The sequence below is a fragment of the Pelophylax lessonae genome, assembly GCF_965119305.1.
Source record: "Pelophylax lessonae genome assembly, chromosome: 2".
Lineage (NCBI taxonomy): Eukaryota > Metazoa > Chordata > Amphibia > Anura > Ranidae > Pelophylax > Pelophylax lessonae.
In genome coordinates, this window is record NC_138769.1 from 725,274,199 (window position 1) to 725,301,431 (window position 27,233).

Here is a 27,233-nt window from a genome sequence, read left to right on the forward strand (position 1 = left end):
CATAATGTGTAGGAGATGATTGGTATCTTTAAGATATCCCAGGAGCTGGCTCACCAGAGGCTGTAGTTGTCTGTCCAGCCATTGGCTCAGCCGCTCATTCAGGGAATTAATGCCTGATATAATGGGTCTAACCCCTTGTGTGTTTTTGGTAGAATTATTTATATATTTAATTTCTTATAGAAAGTCTCCTTGCAGTGGAGGAGGGAAGAAATAAGGAAGTACCTTTATTGCAAGGCATTGGGCTTGTAAGGAACTTCCAAGCTTTAGGATGAATGTACATTAGACTTAGGGTGCATTCTCAGAAAAGTTGATATCTGCAGATAGGTAAAGTAGTCTGTAAGAGATATATGGTAGAAACTTGCAAGCTCTGGCAGTGATTTAAGTTGTGAGTCAGTAAATAGGTCTTCTACCCAGCCTATATCAGCCTCCTACCACCTCTTTCTGGATAAGCAGGGAATAAGGACTTCCATTGTGGAGAGAGGAGTAAGGACAGTTGAGTTGTGTTTAGTAAAACTAAAGGTTTAGTGAGCGTCCCCCAAGCCAAAAATACTGCTTTGACTGTAGCAGGTGAAGAGTTTGTTTTTATAGCTCTCCATAAATCAACTAGTAAGTTTAATCCAAGATCAGAAGTACGTGATGTAAAGGCTTTAATAGGTTATCTGATGAGGGAAGGAACCTCTGTTTCACTCACCAGATACTTTTGCACCGGATACCCTTATGCTCTGATGTCATCACGTCCAGATGTCGGTGCCCATTATCACCCCTCCATACATGCAGGTCACGGCATTTTAGCATTGCTGGGGATTGTTGCACTGCATCACTAGAAAGAAGCCTATGCTCCTGTGCAATGGGCAACAACAGCTACATAGCTTGCTTTACACAGCTCATTATGTAAGTGGCTGTCAATGAAGAAGTGAAATTGACCATATGGAGCTTTTCGAGTTAATGGATGGATGGCCAGCCTGATTTAAGCAGTGTGTGAATAGACACACAGAGCCACGGCTCGTGAACAAACTCCTTACTGTGGGGGCACCCGGCAGAAGGAAGGGGCCAGGATCCAGGCTGCTCTGTGCAAAACCATTGAGAGAGGGTAAATATAACATGTGTGATATTTATTTAAAAAAAAAAAAACTTAAAAATCGCATTAATTTCCACTTTCCACTCAATCAATCCCTCACTACCTCTGTTTTGGGAGACCACTGCAGTTTACTTCCTCTAGGTCAAAAATAGAACATCCCTTGCAGCCAGTAGGGGAAATCCTTGCAGCACTTCAATCCCTAGGCCAAAATAATTGGAAGAAAGATAGTTTTCACCGAAGCACCGAAGCACCACCACAAGGCAGAAGCTCAGGAAGTATCTGAAATATTTAATACCCTCTCAGCCATCTCATAAGGCCCCCCAAGCCTGCTGATTGACACTAAACTTAGCACCCATAAGACAGAATGGCACTTCTCTAGCACACTTGCATGGGGCAAGCTCAAGCATCAAGTGACTGAGACACTACAGTCCATGCATAGAGCACACTAAGAGGCAGGCTCCAAAAGGCTGGACTACAGCCCTCTGTTTCCTAGAGAATCCCCCAAAAAATGTAAAAAGAAATTTGGAAAATTAACACATCTCTACAATGGTAAGATTGCTGCTGAAAAAATAAAAAATCATATTATTCTTTTGGTTTGCCAATTATGCAGGTTGTATAACATTTTTTCTCTGAGAGCTTTGGTCCTTATCCCGTAGATCAGAGGGTTTACTGAAGTAGCTATGCTGGTACCGATCAAAGGTATGATGACATCAACTTTGGTTGATACAGAACCTGTGGTTAGACTGTACCTGAAATTAATGAACAAGAGGGTGATAATATAAATGGAGAAGGCCAATATGTGAGTCATCAATGTATGTATAGCTTTCTGGGAGGATTCTGCAGAAAGTTTCAGACAGATTACAACTGTTCTTATGTAACAGTACATTATTACAAGCAAGCAGCCAATCGAATTGAACAAGGTCAAAATCGTTCCATAGATTATGTTAATTGTTATATCACTACAAGCAATCGGTTGTAGAGACATGACCTCACAAAAGACCTTGTTGACTTCTACCCCACAAAACGTTACCCTTGATACCAGCAATACACTTACACATATTATCACCACTACATAAACATATATGGCAAGTGATATTGTTTGAGTTTTAACGTTGGTCATCAGGGTGTGGTATCTCAGAGGGTTGCCTACAGCCAGATATCGGTCATATGCCATTACCGTAAAAATAAATATTTCATAGGTTGCATAAAGCTCAATGCAGAAAGACTGACAGAGACATCCTGTGAGTGAGATGGTTGAGCATCCGGACAACAAGTCAATGGCCAGCTTGGGAAAAAAAGATGCATTTCCCAACATCACATTTATAACCATGATGCATATTAGGATGTACATAGGTTCATGCAAGCTTTTCTCTGTCCAGGTTACATAGACAATCATATAACTCATAAACAATGTGACTGAAAATAATGCAAGAGCCAAAAGAGCACATAGATATCCAAATGATTCAATCTCAATAAGCCCCACCAGAACAAAGTGGGTAACAGAGACATTTTTCAGAGACGAGCTCATGACTTATGGCATGCAAAATGATTTATGTCTTGCGAAATCAACAATTCCTAAAATGTCCTTTTTAATCCGAATGCTTTCAATTGAAAAGCATCAATCATAGAGGCCCTGTGGATATTAATGCAACATTTGTTGCATTGATTTTCTCTTGAATTCACTTGTGTTTTTATAGGTTTCATAAAGCTGTCACCTCACTCACAATTAAAATTTGGAGACGTTTGCAATCACTGCATCCAAGTCTTCCCAGTGGACCACAACTGTTACAGCTGCCACTGATGGACTAATTAGTGTCAGAAATAGAATGAAGTAATGCAGATAAATTTAACAAGCGTTCCCAATGAAAACTAAAACATGAAAAAAACTAAAAGATGAAAAGAGAAATTTTGAATTAAAAATTAAACTGACCTTAGATTTTGCATATGTGGTGTAAAACGCATCTCTACTCTTTTGTTGTCTTGAGGTTATTATTGATTCATACATGTACAATCAAAAGATAAGATTTATTATTTTTGCAAAAATAAATGCACAGTTATATTTCTATCCTACTCCTCATGTTAACAAACCATAAAAAAAACATAAAAATAGTACATCACACAGTCATGCATAGTACACACTGTAAATCCGGTTGCCAACCGCCGCAAGTACATATACTGCAGCGGTCAGCCCCTGCCAGGCAAAGTGACGTATAGGTACGTCACTAGCCTGTAAGCCAATAGGGGGGCGAGCGCGCGCCCTGACTCGTTCACGGACACCTCCGTGCAAGTGACCGGCGGACCCGATATCCGCCGGTCACTCGCGATCGTCCGCTGTGAAGGGAGAAAGGCAGGCGGCTAATGTAAACAAAGCCGCCTGTCATTCTTCCCTGTGTAACAGCACAGATCATACGGTCCTGCTATGTAGGACCGTTGATCTGTGCTGTTACATGTAAAGCCACATCCCTGCACAGTTAGAAACACGCCCCTAGGGACACACTTAACCCCTCCTTCCCCAATAAAGTTAACCCCTTCCCTGCCAGTGTAATTTTTACAGTAACAGTGCATATTTATAGCACTGATTACTGTAGTATTGTCACTGGTACCCCCAAAAGTGCCAAAAATGTCAGTCAAGGGTCCGATCTGTCCGCCGCAATGTCGCAGTCCCGCAAAAAAAATCGCAGCTCGCCGCCATTACTCGTTAAAAAAAAAATGACAAAAATCTTTCCCTTAGTTAGTAAACGCAATAACTTTTGCGTAAACCAATCAAAATACACTTATTGTGATTTTTTTTTACCAAACATATGTAGCAGAAAACAAATTGGCCAAAAATGTTAAAACATTTTGATTTCTAGATTTTTTTGGGGAATTTCATATAAAAAAATGTGAAAAATATTGTTATTTTTGCAAAATTGTCACTCTTTTTTTGTTTATAGCGCATGATCAAAAAATCGCACAGGTGATCAAATACCACCAAAAGAAAGCTCTGTTTGTGGGAAAAAAAGGACGTTAAATTCGTTTAGGTACAGCGTCACACGACCGCGCAATTGTCCGTTAAATTCAGGCAGTGCCGAATCGCAAAATAGGGCCTGGTCAGGAAGGGGGTAAAATCTTCTGGGGCTTAAGTGGTAAATCAAATCAATGCTAGTGATGAGCCGAACACCCCCCCCCCATTCGGTTCGCACCAGAACATCTCAGAACATTAAAGTCTATTGGACACGAACATTAAAAATCAAAAGTCCTAATTTTAAAGGCTTAAATGTAAGTTATTGGCCCAAAAAAGTGTATTGGGACCTGGGTACTGCCCTCGGGGACATGAATCCTTGCAAAATAAAAAATGTAAGACAAGATGTGAAATTGTGAGCGTGGTTCACTTTAAAAGTTGAGTTTAAACTCTGGTGGCAAAAAAAAAAAATGTTCTTAGTTTCTGTTATATTATTTTGCAAACAGGTAATTTTTCTCCTTCACTGATGTGCGCTGATGATGCTGCACTGATTGGCACTAATAGGCAGCACTGATAGGCATTGATAAGCTGCACTGATGAGGCGGCATTTATGGGCACTGATAGGCAGCACTAATGGGCACTGATAGGCTGCACTGATGGGCACTAAAGAGATGGCACTGATGGGCACTGATGAGGAGGCACTGATATGCAGCACTGATGGGCAATGATCAGCAGCACTGATGGGCAATGATCAGCAGCACTGATGGGCACTGATTCGCACTGATTTGCAGCACTGATGGGCACTGATAGGTATAATGTGCACTGTTGGGGCTGCACTGATATCAGTAGCGTTAAGCGAACGGTTTGGGCCCTTCAAAGGTTGCTTGTTCAGCGTTCAGCAAACACCTGTGATGTTTTACTGTAGTGTCAGTGTAGTGTGTTAGGGTAGTTTTACTGTAGTGTCAGTGTAGTGAGTCCATGCAATTTTACTGCAGTATATTGATGTGTGTCAGTGTAGTGTGTCAGGGCAGTTTTACTATTGTGTCAGTGTAGTCCATCCGTGCAACTTTACTGCAGTATATTGAAGTGTGTCAAGGCAGTTTTACTTCAGTATATTTAATGCAGCAGTGCAGTTTTACTGCAGTTTATTGTAGTGTGTCTGTGTAGTGCAGTGTTTTTCATCGCATTACAAAACATTTAGTGCTATATAGTGTGCTGTATATTTTCTTTTTTTTCTTTGGTTGCTGCGTGTTATTTATTTATTTTTTATGTCCTCTGCCTGCCCCCTTTTTTGAAATTGTGAGCTGCAGTTTTTCTGACTGCGGCACTGTTCCACCTTTTTATTTATTTTTTTTAGTTTTGACATTTTTGTCATGGGCAGTCCATTGATTAAAGTGCATCCAATTACACAATTCCCTCTCTCTTTTACATTTGGGTAATAAGACCCCCATCATGTCTGGGAGGCCAACAAGAAGAGGCAGAAACTCCCATGCCACTATAAGGGGGTCAGCAGTGTCTGTGTCCATAGGCAAAGGTGGAAGTGGTCCACATCAAACAGACTGGCTCCCTAAGCCGCTGTTTATAAAATAAAGAAAGCTTTCAGGAAAAATTATTATTTTTTTCTTTCTTTATAAATGGTATTTTTGCTGCAGCAGGTTCTCTACATGGTACAGATGTGCCACTTTACAGGCAGACTAAGGGGACCCCCCCCCCCCCGGTGCTATATTTAAAGGCATTTTTCATCTTTATTGTTTCACTTTAAGCATCAATAAATAATTGTTCATTTAAAAATGATCTTTTTTTAAATAAAATTGCACTGATACATGTTCCCTAGGGCAGTACCCGGACCCCCATATCCTTTGTGTACCCAATAACTTGAATATAAGCCTTCAAAATGGGCACTTTTGATTTTTCCAGTACGGGTCCTATAGACTTTAATGGAGTTGTTGTTCGCTTTCAAACTTTTGTGATGTTCGAAACTTCTGGCGCAAACCGAACTGAGGGGTGTTTGGTCCATCTCTAATATTCAGGAAAATGATGAACAGAGTCCTGATTTTCAGTGCAGCCGGTTACCAGCTCTCTTATCTCCTCATATTGTGAAAGCTTGAGGAAAGCAATGGCGATAACCAACAAGTGTGTTTACATCGTGATCAGCTGTGATTGGATACAGCTGATCACGTGGTAAAGAGCCGCTCTTTACCCCAATCTGTGATCAGCTGATCACAGATCACAAATCACAGAGCTCACAGGTGCATGCCGGAGCCGGTGCACGGGGGGCGCGGTTCTGGGAGGATGTCTTATGATGCCCTCCCCCCCCCCAGCAAAAAAAAAAACGACCACACTGCAGCCATTGTTTGGCTATAGCGCAGTCGGCAAGTAGTTAACTTTTTCCCATCCGCGCTACAGCCTATATACGGCTGCAGCGCGGACTTGAATTTTCGGTAGGCCGTTTTTAAACGGCCTCCCAGAAAAAGTCTCCCCGCGCGCTCCCGCGAGCGCGCATCGGGGAGAATCTGTGTCGGCCGTGTCCCTTGGACACAGCCGATCACAGATCGTGGTGAATGGCCAATCACAGCGGCCATTTACCACATGATCAAGCCGTCCAATGAGAGATGATCTCATATGTAAACATATGAGATCATCTCTCATCGCCGGCGCTCCTTCCTCACACGGAGCCTGCAGTGTGAGGAAGGAGGGGGAGCCTCACAGCGCCGGGGACACACAGGAATGTAATCAGGGCACTGATCACCAGTGCCCTGATTACTAAAGGTAAAAAGCATACATAAATTGCCCGCCATCAGTGCCCCCCATCAAAAAAAAATGATAAAAATTTCATATGGGTACAGTGTAGCATGACCGCGCAATTGTCATTCAAAGTGTGAGAGCGCTGAAAGCTAAAAATTGGTCTGGATGGGAAGGGTGTTTAAGTGCACAGAAGGCAAGTAGTTAATCTGAGATACGGCTTTGGTACTTGCAATTCATGCATTCCTGCAACTGAGGGAAAAGGCCCCATGGAGAAGCCTTTTAAGTGTGGTGTTGTACTATAGATACTCTTCCTCAGCTTTCTCAGCTGGTCTGGAACAGCACAGTTTGACATACAGCCTTGCAAGCTCCTTCCACTTGCAATGCCTCTCTCTGACTCCCCCCTGTTTCTTTCCAGGCTTTTACTTTTATATATTCCCACCCCTTGGTGAAGGCTCATGAATTCTGTAGTTTGACTTTTGCTCAACTGTGAAGAAATGTGTTCCTTCAGCCTACAAGTCCCAGCAGTCTCTGAACACTTGTATTAAGGCTGCTGAACACTGCCACCTTGTGGTTAAATACAAATCTGCATTACGGTAACAATGCACAGTGCTACAACAGTGTACAGTGCACTGATCACTGTATTAATGGCACTATTGATGTCAGTGTCAGTTAGTCAGTTTGTGCACCTCCAAATACCCCGAAATACTATCACAGTCCCGCTATAAGTTGCTAATCACGGCCATTACTAGTATAGTGTCAAAGTTGCATACATTCCAGCATATATACCATAGTTTGTAGACGCTATAACTTTAACAAACCAATTAGTATACACTTATTGGGATTTTTTTTTTCTACCAAAGACGTAGCAGAATACATTTTGGCCTAACCTTATGAAGGCATTTTATTTTATTGGATATGTTTTATAACAGAAAGTAGAAAATATGTTTTTTTTTGTTTGTTTATTAATTTACAGTGGGTACGGAAAGTATTCAGACCCCCTTAAATTTTTCACTCTTTGTTATATTGCAGCCATTTGCTAAAATCATTTAAGTTCATTCTTCTTCCTCATGAATGTACACATAGCACCCCATACTGACAGAAAAACACAGAATTGTTGACATTGTTGCAGATTTATTAAAAAAGAAAAACTGAAATATCACATGGTCCTAAGTATTCAGACCCTTTGCTGTGACACTCATATATTTAACTCAGGTGCTTTCCATTTCTTCTGATCATCCTTGAGATGGTTCTACACCTTCATTTGAGTCCAGCTGTGTTTGATTATACTGATTGGACTTGATTAGGAAAGCCACACACCTGTCTATATAAGACCTTCCAGATCACAATGCATGTCAGAGCAAATGAGAATCATGAGGTCAAAGGAACTGCCTGAAGAGCTCAGAGACAGAATTGTGGCAAGGCACAGATCTGGCCAAGGTTACAAAAAGATTTCTGCTGCACTTAAGATTCCTAAGAGCACAGTGGCCTCCATAATCCTCAAATGGAAGACGTTTGGGACGACCAGAACCCTTCCTAGAGCTGGCCGTCCGGCCAAACTGAGCTATTGGGGGAGAAGAGCCTTGGTGAGAGAGGTAAAGAAGAACCCAAAGATCACTGTGGCTGAGCTCCAGAGATGCAGTCAGGAGATGGGAGAAAGTTGTAGAAAGTCAACCATCACTGCAGCCCTCCACCAGTCGGGGCTTTATGGCAGAGTGGCCCGACGGAAGCCTCTCCTCAGTGTAAGACACATGAAAGCCCGCATGGAGTTTGCTAAAAAACACCTGAAGGACTCCAAGATGGTGAGAAATAAGATTCTCTGGTCTGATGAAACCAAAATAGAACTTTTTGGCCTTAATTCTAAGCGGTATGTGTGGAGAAAACCAGGCACTGCTCATCACCTGTCCAATACAGTCCCAACAGTGAAGCATGGTGGTGGCAGCATCATGCTGTGGGGGTGTTTTTCAGCTGCAGGGACAGGACGACTGGTTGCAATCGAGGGAAAGATGAATGCGGCCAAGTACAGGGATATCCTGGACAAAAACCTTCTCCAGAGTGCTCTGGGCCGAAGGTTTACCTTCCAACAAGACAATGACCCTAAGCACACAGCTAAAATAACGAAGGAGTGGCTTCACAACAACTCCGTGACTGTTCTTGAATGGCCCAGCCAGAGCCCTGACTTAAACCCAATTGAGCATCTCTGGAGAGACCTAAAAATGGCTGTCCACCAACGTTTACCATCCAACCTGACAGAACTGGAGAGGATCTGCAAGGAGGAATGGCAGAGGATCCCCAAATCCAGGTGTGAAAGACTTGTTGCATCTTTCCCAAAAAGACTCCTGGCTGTATTAGATCAAAAGGGGGCTTCTACTAAATACTGAGCAAAGGGTCTGAATACTTAGGACCATGTGATATTTCAGTTTTTCTTTTTTTAATAAATCTGCAACAATGTCAACAATTCTGTGTTTTTCTGTCAGTATGGGGTGCTATGTGTACATTCATGAGGAAGAAGAATGAACTTAAATGATTTTAGCAAATGGCTGCAATATAACAAAGAGTGAAAAATTTAAGGGGGTCTGAATACTTTCCGTACCCACTGTATATGGCAAAAAACTGAAAACCGCAGTGATGATCAAATACCACCAAAAGAAAGCACTATTTGTGTGAAAAAATATGATATAAATTAATTTGTGTACAGTGTTGTATGACCGCGCAATTGCCAGTTAAAGTAGCGCAGTACTAAATTGCAAAAAATGCTCTAGTCATGAAGAGGTAAAACATTATTGCCAACTTCCCGAATGTGAAATTTACTGACAAGACACCCAAAATTTACTGATTTTGAAAGAGAAGAAAGAACAAAAGAGCACTGGTCTTATAAAAGGAGTTCTGTCAACTTCCCAATAAATACTAGAATATTGGTACCCCAGTGGGACTTTACAGGCAGATTAGGGGAGTAATAGAGTAGAACAACAAAGTAGAATAAAAAAGTACAAACAAACTTTATTGCTTTGTAAATGTGTTTTTCCACTGAATACTAGACGAATACTAGATGTCGCCACCACACTTCCGTCTTGCACTGCCTGGCACACGCAGGCTCCCCAGCTGTCCAACTTGGGGAGCCGCTTGAATGGCACAAGGGTCGGCCTTTTTTGATGAGCCCGCAACTCTTTGATGTCAGGGGCGCCGTTGATCCCGCCCCCACATGACTGCTGATCCATAGAACCAGTAAGTGTTTCAACACATCTTGATGCAGTATTACTATTCTAAATTTTTATACTATTTTTTTTTTATAATATTACATTTTTTTTTCCTTTTTCTCACTTCCGGCCCTACCATATAGTATTTTTACTTTTTTACGTATCTTTAGATTTTCCATTGTTGGGTAAAATTGTTAGATGGTCCCTGCATGTGCAGGCGGATGTGGCATGGCTATACCTACACTATTTGGTTGAGCCAGTCTGTTGGACATACCTATGTACTGCGTGGAAATCCAAATCCGCTATATGCACTTTTCTATGATGACTGTACGTACGTATATATATCTCATCTGCCTTAATATGACTCTCCTATTTGCGGTTATGAACATATGTTTCTTACCAGTATATTATTATATTGTAGAACTTTGGCACCCCTCTTCTCCTGCACGGTCTCGGTCTGATTGGCTGCATGGGGGGGGGCAGAGGAGAGACTTGGGGTCTAATAGACCCCAAATCTCTTCATAAAGAGGACCATGCTATCACAAGGGATGTTGTTGATCCCTTGTGATAGCAATAAAGTTTGTACAAAAAAATAAATAAATAAAAAAAGTGTAAAAAAAAAAATTTATAAAATAAATAAAAATGAAAGCGCCCCGTCCCACTTACGTGCAAATCCGAACGCAAACGTTACTCCCCCACGCATATATAAATGGTGATCGCACCACACAAGTGAGGTATTGTCACGAACGTCAGAGCAAGAGAAAATATTCTAACACCAGACCTCCTGTGGCACTCTAAACTGGTAACCTGTAAAGGCGTCTCAAGTGTTGCCTATGGAGAATTTTAAGCACAGTAGTTTGCCGCTATTCCACGGGCAGATGCAATTTTAAAGCGTGACATGTTAGGCATCTATTTACTCGACGTAACATCATCTTTCACGTTATACAAAAAATTTGGGCTAACTTTACTGTTTTTTGTTTTTTTTTATTCATGTTTTTTTTTCCCCAAAAAATTACATCTGAAAAACTGCTGCGTGAATACCGTGTGACATAAAAAATTGCAACACCCATCATTTTATTCTATAGGGTATCTGCTAAAATATATATATATATAATGTTTGGGGGTTCTAAGTAATTTTCTTGCATGAAGGAGCGAAGTGTCAGAATAGGCTTGGGAAGGAGGTGGTTAAAAACAAAACCACAATGGCGCACCGGACACCACACACTCACATACACAATTGAGTCATATCATATATACTGGTACTGCTACAGAGAAATGTAGGAAATAATATGTGCATGAAATTCACCTGAACAGACTCCTTAAACGGTGCAGCAGATATAGAATGGTGCAAAGTACATGTATTAAACCCAACAATGAAGTTACATAGGACAATGAATTGTCTATAAATAGGGTTGAGCGGACACCTAGATGTCCGTGTTCGACGGGTTCGGCCGAACTTTAAAAAAAAGTCCGGGTCCGTGTCCCGGACTTTTACCGAACTTTTCCCGGACACCGAACCCCATTGAAGTCAATGGGGACCCGAACTTTAAGGCACTAAAATGGCTCTAAAACACCAAAGGAAAGGGCTAGAGTGCTGCAAATGGCAGCAAAACGTAATTAAGAGCATGGCAAGTGCTCTGCAAACAAATGTGGATAGGGAAATAACTTAAAACAACAAAAAAAAACAGAAAAATAAAACAATGTTCTTCTTCATCTCTGAAGGACGAGGCCCATATGGAGTAGGAGGGAGGTTGAGGTGGTGGTGGATGTGGCGGTGACATAGGCGTGCGCACAGGGTGTGCTGGGTGTGCCTGGGCACACCCTAATCACCTAGGGCACATAGCATTGCCAGTGAGGAGATGGGAAAGATCTCCCTGGGACCTGCTCTGCTCTATTTCTCCTTGCCTACAGGTACATGGCCCCGATACATTACTCTCCCTGCTGGCAAACACATGCATGTGTATTTCAACTTTGGGGTGCACACCTTAATGCAATAGGCTGCGCACACCTATGGGCGGTGTAGGTGGAAGCGGCGGTGGAGGAGGACCAGGGCCGGATTAACAGCATCATGGGCTTGGTGCTGAGGATTTTGAAGGGCCTTAAGGGCCGTGCCTTGCCATGCACCCAGAGGAGGAAGGGTGCAGCCATGCATGCCTAATTCAACATGGGATGCTGTCTCTGAAGCCCCTAAACACATCCATGCATCGCCAACTGTCCCTCCTTGTCCGGCCTTCACGCTGTGTGGGGAGGTTCTGAGGGTGCTGCCTGGGGAAGCGAGCATAGAAGCCAGACTTCTGTGTTTACAAGTGACAGAAGAGCGGTAACAGTGAATATGGCCAACCCGGGGCCTATATAAAAGGTAGGGGCCTGGAGCTGCAGCTCCAATAGCCCCTACATTAATCTGGCCCTGAGGAGGAGGACGAGGTAGCCAACACTGCTTCTTTTCAAAAATTTTAAATGAGGGTACACCCCAAAAGAGTGAGAAAGAGCAAAAATGGAACAATGGGTGGGTAAGGTCGGTATCCATTGCTATTCTGCATAAGGTACGGAAAAGTCCCGTGGGATCCATGCCTGGTTCATTTTAATGAACGTGAGCTTGTCCACATTGTCTCTGGACAGGCGGCTGCGCTTGTCTGTTATAACGCCCCCAGCCGTGCTAAATACCCGTTCAGATAATACACTGGCTGCAGGGCACGCCAGCACCTCCAAGGCGTAAAGGGCAAGCTCAGGCCATGTGCCCAATTTGGAGACCCAGAAGTTGAAGGGGGCAGACCCGTCATTCACTACATGTAGGCGTGTGCACACATACTGCTCCACCATGTTGGTAAAATGCTGCCTCCTGCTAAGACGTTCCATCTGAGCTGCTGGTGCTGCTGTTTGTTGTGGCGTGCTGACAAAGCTTTTCCACATTTCGGCCATGCTAACCCTGCCTTCTGAGGTGCTGGCGGTGCCCTGGTTGCGTTGGCGACCTCCTCCTCCTCCTCCTCTGCCTTGTGCTTCCACTGTGGCCCCGCTGTCAGATGGGAATGCCAGCAGCATGGCGTCTACCAGCGTGCGCTTGTACTCGCGCATCTTGCGATCGCGCTCCAGTGAGTGAATTAAGGACGGTACGTTGTCCTTGTAACGGGGATCCAGCAGCGTGGCCACCCAGTAATCAGCACAAGTTAGAATGTGGGCAACTCGGCGGTCGTTGTGGAGACACTGCAGCATGTAATCGCTCATGTGTGCCAGGCTGCCCAGAGGCGACGAAAGGCTGTCCTCTGTGGGAGGTGTATCGTCCGTGTCCTCTGTATCCCCCCAGCCACGCACCAGTGATGGCCATGAGCTGGCCTGGGTGCCACCCTGCTGTGAACATGGTTCCATCTCCTCCTCCAGCTCCTCCTCCTCCTCATCCTCCTCATCCTCCAGAACTGTGCCCCTGCTGGACAATTGTGTCCCTGGCGTTTGTGTGTGCAGGAACCCACCCTCGGAGCCCCTTGCGAATGACTGCCCTGAAAGCCTTTGAAATGTTACCTCTTCATCCTCCTCCTCCTCCTCCTCATCCTGTGCCACATCCTCTTCCATCATCGCCCAAATTGTTTTTTCAAGGAGGCATAGAAGTGGGATAGTTAAGCTGAGAATGGCGTCATTGCCACTGGCCATGTTGGTGGAGTACCCAAAACAGCGCAACAAGGCACAATATATGCAAATGTCAAATATGCAAACTATGCCGCAATTTAATGTTTTTTACACCAAAAGGGTGTGTATTGAATAGCGGAATAGGATAAAAAACTGTGTATCTCACACGTACAAACACAGACTAGGCCCGATTAAATTTTTTCATACCCTAAAGGGAGGATGAGGAAGAGGAGTATGGAACATGCAGCACCCTCAAATCTTCAGAAGTATGAGATGAACCCCAAAAACTTGGAAAGGTGGATCTCTCTCACACGTACCAACACAGACTATCCCCCAATTTAACTGATCCCCAAAGGTTTTTGATTAAATAGCGGAATAGAAAATATGATCCAAAAAAAGTGTATGTATATCACACGTACACAACCACACTAGGCCCCAATTACTATTGTTTGTACCCCTAAAAGGCTAGATGAGGAGTAGGGGGGGTATGGAACAGGCAGCACCCTCAAACCTTCAGAAGTATGAGATGAACCCCAACAACTTGGAAAGGTGGATCTCTCTCACACGTACCAACACAGACTATCCCCCAATTTAACTGATCCCCAAAGGTTTTTGATTAAATAGCGGAATAGAAAATATGATCCAAAAAAAGTGTATGTATATCACACGTACACAACCACACTAGGCCCCAATTACTATTGTTTGTACCCCTAAAAGGCTAGATGAGGAGTAGGGGGGGTATGGAACAGGCAGCACCCTCAAACCTTCAGAAGTATGAGATGAACCCCAACAACTTGGAAAGGTGGATCTCTCTCACACGTACCAACACAGACTATCCCCCAATTTAACTGATCCCCAAAGGTTTTTGATTAAATAGCGGAATAGAAAATATGATCCAAAAAAAGTGTATGTATATCACACGTACACAACCACACTGGGCCCCAATTACTATTGTTTGTACCCCTAAAAGGCTAGATGAGGAGTAGGGGGAGTATGGAACAGGCAGCACCCTCAAACCTTCAGAAGTATGAGATGAACCCCAACAACTTGGAAAGGTGGATCTCTCTCACACGTACCAACACAGACTATCCCCCAATTTAACTGATCCCCAAAGGTTTTTGATTAAATAGCGGAATAGAAAATATGATCCAAAAAAAGTGTATGTATATCACACGTACACAACCACACTAGGCCCCAATTACTATTGTTTGTACCCCTAAAAGGCTAGATGAGGAGTAGGGGGGGTATGGAACAGGCAGCACCCTCAAACCTTCAGAAGTATGAGATGAACCCCAACAACTTGGAAAGGTGGATCTCTCTCACACGTACCAACACAGACTATCCCCCAATTTAACTGATCCCCAAAGGTTTTTGATTAAATAGCGGAATAGAAAATATGATCCAAAAAAAGTGTATGTATATCACACGTACACAACCACACTAGGCCCCAATTACTATTGTTTGTACCCCTAAAAGGCTAGGAGTAGGGGGAGTATGGAACAGGCAGCACCCTCAAACCTTCAGAAGTATGAGATGAACCCCAACAACTTGGAAAGGTGGATCTCTCTCACACGTACCAACACAGACTATCCCCCAATTTAACTGATCCCCAAAGGTTTTTGATTAAATAGCGGAATAGAAAATATGATCCAAAAAAAGTGTATGTATATCACACGTACACAACCACACTAGGCCCCAATTACTATTGTTTGTACCCCTAAAAGGCTAGATGAGGAGTAGGGGGGGTATGGAACAGGCAGCACCCTCAAACCTTCAGAAGTATGAGATGAACCCCAACAACTTGGAAAGGTGGATCTCTCTCACACGTACCAACACAGACTATCCCCCAATTTAACTGATCCCCAAAGGTTTTTGATTAAATAGCGGAATAGAAAATATGATCCAAAAAAAGTGTATGTATATCACACGTACACAACCACACTGGGCCCCAATTACTATTGTTTGTACCCCTAAAAGGCTAGATGAGGAGTAGGGGGAGTATGGAACAGGCAGCACCCTCAAACCTTCAGAAGTATGAGATGAACCCCAACAACTTGGAAAGGTGGATCTCTCTCACACGTACCAACACAGACTATCCCCCAATTTAACTGATCCCCAAAGGTTTTTGATTAAATAGCGGAATAGAAAATATGATCCAAAAAAAGTGTATGTATATCACACGTACACAACCACACTAGGCCCCAATTACTATTGTTTGTACCCCTAAAAGGCTAGATGAGGAGTAGGGGGGGTATGGAACAGGCAGCACCCTCAAACCTTCAGAAGTATGAGATGAACCCCAACAACTTGGAAAGGTGGATCTCTCTCACACGTACCAACACAGACTATCCCCCAATTTAACTGATCCCCAAAGGTTTTTGATTAAATAGCGGAATAGAAAATATGATCCAAAAAAAGTGTATGTATATCACACGTACACAACCACACTAGGCCCCAATTACTATTGTTTGTACCCCTAAAAGGCTAGGAGTAGGGGGAGTATGGAACAGGCAGCACCCTCAAACCTTCAGAAGTATGAGATGAACCCCAACAACTTGGAAAGGTGGATCTCTCTCACACGTACCAACACAGACTATCCCCCAATTTAACTGATCCCCAAAGGTTTTTGATTAAATAGCGGAATAGAAAATATGATCCAAAAAAAGTGTATGTATATCACACGTACACAACCACACTAGGCCCCAATTACTATTGTTTGTACCCCTAAAAGGCTAGATGAGGAGTAGGGGGGGTATGGAACAGGCAGCACCCTCAAACCTTCAGAAGTATGAGATGAACCCCAACAACTTGGAAAGGTGGATCTCTCTCACACGTACCAACACATACTATCCCCCAATTTAACTGATCCCCAAAGGTTTTTGATTAAATAGCGGAATAGAAAATATGATCCAAAAAAAGTGTATGTATATCACACGTACACAACCACACTAGGCCCCAATTACTATTGTTTGTACCCCTAAAAGGCTAGGAGTAGGGGGAGTATGGAACAGGCAGCACCCTCAAACCTTCAGAAGTATGAGATGAACCCCAACAACTTGGAAAGGTGGATCTCTCTCACACGTACCAACACAGACTATCCCCCAATTTAACTGATCCCCAAAGGTTTTTGATTAAATAGCGGAATAGAAAATATGATCCAAAAAAAGTGTATGTATATCACACGTACACAACCACACTAGGCCCCAATTACTATTGTTTGTACCCCTAAAAGGCTAGGAGTAGGGGGAGTATGGAACAGGCAGCACCCTCAAACCTTCAGAAGTATGAGATGAACCCCAACAACTTGGAAAGGTGGATCTCTCTCACACGTACCAACACAGACTATCCCCCAATTTAACTGATCCCCAAAGGTTTTTGATTAAATAGCGGAATAGAAAATATGATCCAAAAAAAGTGTATGTATATCACACGTACACAACCACACTAGGCCCCAATTACTATTGTTTGTACCCCTAAAAGGCTAGATGAGGAGTAGGGGGAGTATGGAACAGGCAGCACCCTCAAACCTTCAGAAGTATGAGATGAACCCCAACAACTTGGAAAGGTGGATCTCTCTCACACGTACCAACACAGACTATCCCCCAATTTAACTGATCCCCAAAGGTTTTTGATTAAATAGCGGAATAGAAAATATGATCCAAAAAAAGTGTATGTATATCACACGTACACAACCACACTAGGCCCCAATTACTATTGTTTGTACCCCTAAAAGGCTAGATGAGGAGTAGGGGGGGTATGGAACAGGCAGCACCCTCAAACCTTCAGAAGTATGAGATGAACCCCAACAACTTGGAAAGGTGGATCTCTCTCACACGTACCAACACAGACTATCCCCCAATTTAACTGATCCCCAAAGGTTTTTGATTAAATAGCGGAATAGAAAATATGATCCAAAAAAAGTGTATGTATATCACACGTACACAACCACACTAGGCCCCAATTACTATTGTTTGTACCCCTAAAAGGCTAGATGAGGAGTAGGGGGGGTATGGAACAGGCAGCACCCTCAAACCTTCAGAAGTATGAGATGAACCCCAACAACTTGGAAAGGTGGATCTCTCTCACACGTACCAACACAGACTATCCCCCAATTTAACTGATCCCCAAAGGTTTTTGATTAAATAGCGGAATAGAAAATATGATCCAAAAAAAGTGTATGTATATCACACGTACACAACCACACTGGGCCCCAATTACTATTGTTTGTACCCCTAAAAGGCTAGATGAGGAGTAGGGGGGGTATGGAACAGGCAGCACCCTCAAACCTTCAGAAGTATGAGATGAACCCCAACAACTTGGAAAGGTGGATCTCTCTCACACGTACCAACACAGACTATCCCCCAATTTAACTGATCCCCAAAGGTTTTTGATTAAATAGCGGAATAGAAAATATGATCCAAAAAAAGTGTATGTATATCACACGTACACAACCACACTAGGCCCCAATTACTATTGTTTGTACCCCTAAAAGGCTAGGAGTAGGGGGAGTATGGAACAGGCAGCACCCTCAAACCTTCAGAAGTATGAGATGAACCCCAACAACTTGGAAAGGTGGATCTCTCTCACACGTACCAACACAGACTATCCCCCAATTTAACTGATCCCCAAAGGTTTTTGATTAAATAGCGGAATAGAAAATATGATCCAAAAAAAGTGTATGTATATCACACGTACACAACCACACTAGGCCCCAATTACTATTGTTTGTACCCCTAAAAGGCTAGATGAGGAGTAGGGGGAGTATGGAACAGGCAGCACCCTCAAATCTTCAGAAGTATGAGATTGTGTTCACTGTACCCCACAAAGATTGAGTTCACTGCACCCCACAATGATTGTGTTCACTGCACCCCACAAAGATTGTGTTCACTGCACCTCACAAAGATTGTGTTCACTGTACCCCCCAAAGATTGTGTTCACTGCACCCCACAAAGATTCTGTTCACTGTACCCCACAAAGATTGTGTTCACTGCACCCTAAAAGGATGTTGTTCACTGCACCCCACAAAGATTGTGTTCACTGCACCCTAAAAGGATGTTGTTCACTGCACCCCAAAAAGATTGTGTTCACTGTACCCCCCCAAAGATTGTGTTCACTGCACCCCACAAAGATTGTGTTCACTGCACCCCAAAAAGATTGTGTTCACTGTACCCCCCAAAGATTGTGTTCACTGCACCCCAAAAAGATTGTGTTCACTGTACCCCCCAAAGATTGTGTTCACTGCACCCCACAAAGATTCTGTTCACTGTACCCCACAAAGATTGTGTTCACTGCACCCCAAAAAGATTGTGTTCACTGTACCCCCCCAAAGATTGTGTTCACTGCACCCCACAAAGATTCTGTTCACTGCACCCCACAAAGGATTTTGTTCACTGCACCCCAAAAAGATTGTGTTCACTGCACCCCAAAAAGGATTTTGATCACTGCACCCCAAAAAGGATGTTGTTCACTGCACCCCAAAAATGATTTTGTTCACTCCACCCCAAAAAGATTGTGTTCACTGCACCCCACAAAGATTGTGTTCACTGCACCCCAAAAAGATTGTGTTCACTGTACCCCCCAAAGATTGTGTTCACTGCACCCCACAAAGATTCTGTTCACTGTACCCCACAAAGATTGTGTTCACTGCACCCCAAAAAGATTGTGTTCACTGCACCCCAAAAAGGATGTTGTTCACTGCACCCCAAAAAGGATGTTGTTCACTCCACCCCAAAAAGATTGTGTTCACTGCACCCCACAAAGATTGTGTTCACTGCACCCCAAAAAGATTGTGTTCACTGCACCCCAAAAATGATTTTGTTCACTGCACCCCAAAAAGGATTTTGTTCACTGCACCCCAAAAAGGATGTTGTTCACTCCACCCCAAAAAGATTGTGTTCACTGCACCCCAAAAAGATTGTGTTCACTGCACCCCACAAAGGATTTTGTTCACTGCACCCCAAAAAGATTGTGTTCACTGCACCCCAAAAAGGATGTTGTTCACTGCACCCCAAAAAGGATTTTGTTCACTGCACCCCAAAAAGATTGTGTTCACTGCACCCCACAAAGGATTTTGTTCACTGCACCCCACAAAGATTGTGTTCACTGCACACCAAAAAGGATTGTGTTCACTGCACCCCAAAAAGATTTTGTTCACTGCACCCCAAAAAGATTGTGTTCACTGCAGCCCAAAAAGATTGTGTTCACTGCAGCCCAAAAAGATTGTGTTCACTGCAGCCCAAAAAGATTGTGTTCACTGCAGCCCAAAAAGATTGTGTTCACTGCAGCTCACACACAGAAAAATGGATGTGGATCACTGACACCTGCCTATCTCCAATCCCACACCACACAGCAATATCGATTGTAGTTTGTAGAACACAGTTTCCCTAAAATTCAGCAGACTCTGTCCCTAACAGGATTGAGAAGAGATCGTAGATCAGGATTGAGTGCAGATTCACCCCACCCCCCACACAGCAATATCGATTGTAGTTTGTAGAAGACACTGACCCTATAATTCAGCAGACTCTATCCCTAAAATGCCTACAACTCGCCCTGCCTAAACACTCCGACCTGTCCCTCAATTCTATCCGGACACAAATGGTTTTTTCCTGCCTATCTTTCCCTAATCAGCAGCCAGCACATTGATGTGTGCTCTGTCCCTTAGCTAAGCAGCAGAATGACGCTGCTGCGGCGGCTGCCTCGAACTTATAAAGACTTGGTCACATGCTTCAGACGGCCAATCACAGCTACTAAGACATTTGCAGGCATGGCTGGGATGGCTTAAGGCACACCAGTTAAACGATTGTTGATTGGCTGTTGAAAGCCCGCCATGAAAAGAGCGCCAAAGCATGCAAAACCCGGAAATAAAACGACCGAACACGGATTTTTACCCGAACATACAGTAAAGTGTCCGTGTCCGTGTTCGGGTAAAAAAAATCCAATTATTCGGTACGAACACGAATAATACAGTCCGTGTTCGCTCAACACTATCTATAAATGCTGCAGATGAATGTGGATGCCATAATCATGAGGGCAAATCAACACTAAAAAAAATTGCCTAATGAAAAAGCCAATGGCAAATATAGGACATAGCCTTATAATGAAGATGGCAAATAGGTATATGCTTAGCTAAGCTGTTGGATCCACTAAATGAATTGTCCTATGTGGTTCACCAGAATGTGGAAATAGCAGAGTTAATCATTGGTTGTGTGAATTCATCAAATCATCAAATCATCAGAACAACTGTAGCAGAGGTAACAGGTAAGTGGCAGTAGGAGATATGCAGAATATAGCAGTAAGGAGCACTTAAAGGAAAATTTGTTGGGCGCTTCTGCTAGGAAAAACAGTCCTCCAGCTTAATCTTGATGAGGGAAGAAGGAAAAGGAAAATAGATGGACTTCCACTACCATGCAAATGCACCACGCTAGCACTGAGGGCAGCTCTGCAATTTGGTAGAAGCAGTTCGGTCTGACGAAGGAGCACTACTGCACATGCTCTGAAACGCGTTGCCACCCCCCTGAAGTCATTACGCCCGGTGCGGTCCATGGGCGAGGAATGCATTCCACCGCAGCCTTGGAATAATCCATCGCTCCTGATTGGGCTCCTCCATCCGTGTCATCTCTCTGCTGCTTGAAAGCCATAGGAAGGACGAGTCGCAGGATTAGGAAGAGACCCGAGCCATGACGATACATGCTTTTTACCTTGTAGGTTTGCTAAGTTCGTGTGTGCAATAAAGTATCCCTAGCTGCACTCAGAGGCACCTTTTTCCTTTTCTAGCTCAGCAGAGCACAGCAATAGTTAGCAAGGAGCAGAGGAATCACTCAAAGTGGTAAGCAGGAGTTCATAACATAGCAATCCTGATTCAATATCTCCACTCCGTGGGCAGACCTAGTGATCCAAGCACAGACGACTGATCTCAACAGCCCAGCAAAGTAACAAAAATCATATGTGCATCAAACCTGGTTCCAGGTCCCCAGCAGTGTTGGTCATGTAACTTAAAAAAAGTAATTAGTTATAGTTATTTCTCCCAAAAAGTAACTGAGTTAGTGACTGAGTTACATCAGTAAAAAAGTAACCAATTACCAGGGAAAGTAACTATTGTGTTACTTTAAAAAAAAATCAAATATTTCAAATAACTTATATGCCCCTTGTATGCGTGGTATTTGGTTAGTGGTACCTGCGTGGTATGTGGTGAGTGGTACCTGAATGGTATTTGCTGAGAGTGGCACTGTGGTAGCTGCGTGGTACACTGCTGGTGTATAGGGTGGGTGGGTAGGTGTATTTGGGGGTCAGTGGGTGTATAGGGTGGGTGGGTAGGTGTACATAGGGGTCAGAGGGTGTATAGGGTGGGTGGGTAGGTTTATATAGGGGTCAGTGGGTGTATAGGGTGGGTAGGTGGTGGTGGTTTTGGCTGGTGTGGCGCACTGTGGAGGTCTGAGTCCTGTCTTGACTGTCTGTGTTTTTTTTTTTTTTTTTTGGTACCTGTTGTGCTGCTGCTGCTGCAGTGCTGCCTGGCTGGTGGTGGTGGCTGGCTGCTGGTGGTGGTGGCTGGCTGCTGGTGGTGGTAGTGGCTGGCTGCTGGTGGTGGTGGCTGGCTGCTGGTGGTGGTGGTGGTGGCTGACTGCTGGTGGTGGTGGCTTGGCTGCTGGTGGTGGTGGTGGCTGGCTACTGGTGGTGGTGCTGGCTGGCTGCTGGTGGTGGTGGTGGTGGCTGGCTGCTGGTGGTGGTAGTGGCTAGCTGCTGATGGTAGTGGCTGGCTGCTGGTGGTGGTGGCTGGCTGCTGGTGGTGTTGGCTGGCTGCTGGTGGTGGCTGGTTGCTGGTGGTGGTGGTGGCTGGCTGCTGGTGGGGGTGTGTGGCTTACCCAGGCACACTGGGGTCAGTGGGTGTATAGGGTGGGTAGGTGGTGGTGGTTGTGGCTGGTGTGGCGCACTGTGGAGGTCTGAGTTCCGAGTCCTCCTGTCTTAACTGTCTGTGGTTTTTTTTTGTTTTTGGTACCTGTTGTGCTGCTGCTGCTGCAGTGCTGCCTGGCTGGTGGTGGTGGCTGGCTGGTGGTGGTGGCTGGCTGGTGGTGGTGGCTGGCTGCTGGTGGTGGTGGCTGGCTGCTAGTGGTGGTAGTGGCTGGCTGCTGGTGGTGGTGCCTGGCTGCTGGTGGTGGTGGTGGTTGACTGCTGGCGGTGGTGGCTTGGCTGCTGGTGGTGGTGGTGGCTAGCTGCTGATGGTAGTGGCTGGCTGCTGGTGGTGGTGGCTGGCTGCTGGTGGTGTTGGCTGGCTGCTGGTGGTGTTGGCTGGCTGCTGGTGGTGGTGGTGGCTTGTTGCTGGTGGTGGTGGTGGCTGGCTGCTGGTGGGGGTGTGTGGCTTACCCAGGCACACTGGGGTCAGTGGGTGTATAGGGTGGGTAGGTGGTGGTGGTTGTGGCTGGTGTGGCGCACTGTGGAGGTCTGAGTTCCGAGTCCTCCTGTCTTGACTGTCTGTGGTTTTTTTTTGTTTTTTGGTACCTGTTGTGCTGCTGCTGCTGCAGTGCTGCCTGGCTGGTGGTGGTGGCTGGCTGGTGGTGGTGGCTGGCTGCTGGTGGTGGTGGCTGGCTGCTAGTGGTGGTAGTGGCTGGCTGCTGGTGGTGGTGCCTGGCTGCTGGTGGTGGTGGTGGCTGACTGCTGGTGGTGGTGGCTTGGCTGGTGGTGGTGGTGGTGACTGGCTGCTGGTGGTGGTGGTGGTGGCTGGCTGCTGGTGGTGGTAGTGGCTGGCTGCTGATGGTAGTGGCTGGCTGCTGGTGGTGGTGGCTGGCTGCTGGTGGTGTTGGCTGGCTGCTGGTGGTGGTGGTGCCTGGTTGCTGGTGGTGGTGGTGGTGGCTGGCTGCTGGTGGGGGTGTGTGGCCTGCCCAGGCACACTGGGGTCTGTCTGGCTCCGTCCTCCTCCTCCAGGCCTGTGCTGCTGCCTCTCTCTCTCATCGACTGAGGCCAGTGCTGCGGACAACGCCGGCCTTGGTCATAGAGGAGAAGAGGAATTACACTACTGCCATCTAATGGCGGTAGATGTAATTGCGGTAACGCGGCCGAAGTAATTTTAACGGCATTACCTTTAGGGGACGAGTAATCAGTTAGATTACTCGTTACCCTCTAAAGTAACTGTGTTAAGTAACGCCATTTACTTAAACGCAGTTACTTCCATTACTGGTCCCCAGTACATCTGGATGTCCCGTCCTAATGCACTTTTAGTGTGAAGCCTCTGCCCCCATCCTAATGCACCTTCAGTGTGGAGCCGCTGCCCCCATCCTAATGCACCTTCAGTGTGGAGCCGCTACCCCCATCTTAATGCACCTTTAGTGTGAAGCCGATGCCCGCTGCATGCTATGCCTTCACATGACCAAGTTACCTGTATACAGTAGTCCCCTGTACATCCGGATGTCCCGTCCTAATGCACTTTTAGTGTGAAGCCTCTGCCCCCATCCTAATGCACCTTCAGTGTGGAGCCGCTGCCCCCATCCTAATGCACCTTCAGTGTGGAGCCGCTGCCCCCATCTTAATGCACCTTTAGTGTGAAGCCGCTGCCCGCTGCATGCTATGCCTTCACATGACCAAGTTACCTGTATACAGTCCCCAGTGCATCCGGATGTTCCGTCCTAATGCACCTTCAGTGTGAAGCCTCTGCCCCCATCCTAATGCCCCTTTAGTGTAAAGCCTCTTCCACCATCTTAATGTGCCTTTAGTGTGAAGCCTCTGCCCCCATCCTAATGCACCTTCAGTGTGGAGCCGCTGCCCCCATCCTAATGCACCTTCAGTGTGGAGCCGCTGCCCCCATCTTAATGCACCTTTAGTGTGAAGCCGCTGCCCGCTGCATGCTATGCCTTCACATGACCAAGTTACCTGTATACAGTCCCCAGTGCATCCGGATGTTCCGTCCTAATGCACCTTCAGTGTGAAGCCTCTGCCCCCATCCTAATGCCCCTTTAGTGTAAAGCCTCTTCCACCATCTTAATGTGCCTTTAGTGTGAAGCCTCTGCCCCATTTTAATGCACCTTTAGTGTGAAGCCGCTGCCCCATTTTAATGCACCTTTAGTGTGAAGCCGCTGCCCCCATCTTAAAACACCTTCAGTATGAGGGGTATCAGGGGATACAGCTCGGCAGTGTGGTTGCTATTGACTACGCGTTTCGGAGGTGGAGCCTCATATATATATAATTTCAGATTACATTGTATCACCTCCTTTTTATGTGTGTGTGTTTTGTGCAACTTTTGAATTTCCCTCCCAGTTCTGCTCCCATGCACCATTGCTACTGCAGGGAACGGAACCATGAAGTCATCAGACCGACGGACGAGCGGCGGGGATCTCGGCGGTGATCACAGCAATGGGAGATCATCGCTGGATCGCCAGGAGAAGGTAAGGAGCCCAGCTGCAGGCTCTGCACATCTACCCCGAGCGTGACTCGGGCATACCGATAGTAGCATGGAAAATCTACCCCGAGTCACGCTCGGGATACCGCTAAGGGAGTTAAGAGGGCAATTCAAAAGCATTGGCCCATCTTGGAGCAAGACTCAGCTTTAAGCAGAGTGCTCCCCAAGAAACCCAAGATTGTGTTTAGACGTGCCAACAATATTAAGAGTATGGTTGCACCCAGTAAAGTCAAAAACAAAAAGCGTATGGATAGAGTTGTTAGTATCCCTATGTTTCTAAATATGGTAGGGTCATACAGGTGCAAGCAGAGCAGGTGTATGGCCTGTTCTTTTATGGAACATGGGAAAAGTCGTTTTTCCTCTAAAGAAGGTCGTTCCTTCAAGAAACAACAATTTATTAGCTGCAGTACCCAGTTTGTGGTATATGGCCTGAGGTGTCCCTGTGGTCTGCTCTATATAGGGAGGACAGTCCGGGCCATGCGCACTAGATTCGGAGAACACCGTCGCTATATAGAGCAGAAGAAGGATAAGCACAGTGTACCCAGGCATTTTTGTAAAGTGCATGGTGGTTGCACCAAAGGCCTCGAGTTATTTTGCATTGAAGCCATACTTAGGGGGAAAGGTTCTCTAGACTGTGTAGGCAAGAGACCCTCTGGATATTCTCGCTCGGCTCTATGTCCCCTGGGGGGCTGAACGAGGAACTGGAGGTCAATACTATCATTTGACCGTTCTATCCGTAGTATCCATTAAATACCCCCATTTTTATGATACCATCATACCTTGGTGTTGCAATATATATATTTTCTAAAAACTATTTTATACATTTTAACTTTTTGTATTACATAAATATGGTTATAGTGTAAGTGTATATTCAGATATATTTATTACATTGTGGTAGTTTCTCTCTCTCTCTCTCTCTCTCTCTCTATATATATATATATATATATATATATATATATATATATATATATATATATATATATATATATATGTGTGTGTGTATTATTTCCATATATTTAAGTATATAATTTTTTTTTTTTATATTATATTTTATCATGTAGGTTATATCTAATGCAAATTGGTATATGAGGTTAGGTTTATTTTAATTTAATCATTTTGATTTTTAATTTATGATGTTAATCATGTGTAGGTAGTATTAATGGTCATCTTTTGACATTATACTGGATGATGTGGTTTTAAAGTAGCTTATAAGTCCTTTGCTCCTCCCCTCCACAATGGGTTGTATCACCTCCTTGTCTGGCCCTTTAAATGTATAATTATTGGGGCAGGAGTGTGCGTATATATAGGGAGGAAGTATAGGAGGAAGGGCGGGACCTGAAGAAGGAGGCTCCTCCTCCGAAACGCGTAGTCAATAGCAACCACACTGCGGAGCTGTATCCCCTGATACCCCTCCATTCATCCGTGGATTACTGAGTGCAGCCTTGGCCGAGGCTGAGGCACGCAAGTGCGGCTTTGATTGATGGTGGACTGCGGTCTGCACGTACACACTCGGCGGGGGAGCAGGAGCAGAAAGTGGATGGAACAGCGGGTTGGTGCGGTGTTCCGAACAGACAGCAAACTACAGGACAGACCGGAGGCCACCAAGGAGGGAGAGGAAGAGTAGGCTGCTGCAGATGTGCCTGTCCTTGAGAGGACAAAATGTGAGTGCAGTTATTAAGTGGTGTATTGTATGTCAAAATAAAACGTTATCATCCGAGGTCGGCGTGCGCTGTTTGTCTCTTACTTTGCAGTTGTGTTTCCTATTGAATCCGCCACCCAGTGGAATACAGGAGGAGCTGCAATGACCTGGAAGTGCAATACACACACACCGCAGCAAGTAGGGATTGTATCGACGATCAGCGCCCACATTCTGGTGATTTGTTCACATAATTAATGTATGGATTTTTTTGTTGACCCATCTTAATGCACCTTCAGTGTGAAGCCGCTGCCCCCATCCTAATGCACCTTTAGTGTGAAGCCGCTGCCCCCATCTTAATGCACCTTCAGTGTGAAGCCGCTGCCCCCATCCTAATGCACCTTCAGTGTGAAGCCGCTGCCCCCATCCTAATGCACCTTCAGTGTGAAGCCGCTGCCCCCATCTTAATGCACCTTTAGTGTGAAGCCGCAGCCCGCTATGCCTTCAGACCGGGTTCCCTGTGTATGGTCACCGGCCAAAGTTAGGCTTCTCCCGCAACACACCTCTGAATAGGTGAGGATAATGAGAAGCGCAGTTAATGGCGTCTGGAACAGTCCCACATGACGTCAACGCATTTC

The 27,233-nt window shown here is 45.0% G+C and overlaps 1 protein-coding gene across 1 annotated transcript; it reads right to left on the reverse strand.

The window, feature by feature from the left end:
• Positions 1-1,655: 1,655 nt before the first annotated feature.
• LOC309546785 (olfactory receptor 51E1-like) lies at positions 1,656-2,606 on the reverse strand (the record flags this gene model as incomplete). Its single annotated transcript, XM_082246474.1, has 1 exon — positions 1,656-2,606. The coding sequence occupies one exon, from the start codon at positions 2,604-2,606 to the stop codon at positions 1,656-1,658; it is 951 nt and encodes a 316-aa protein (XP_082102600.1).
• Positions 2,607-27,233: the final 24,627 nt, after the last annotated feature.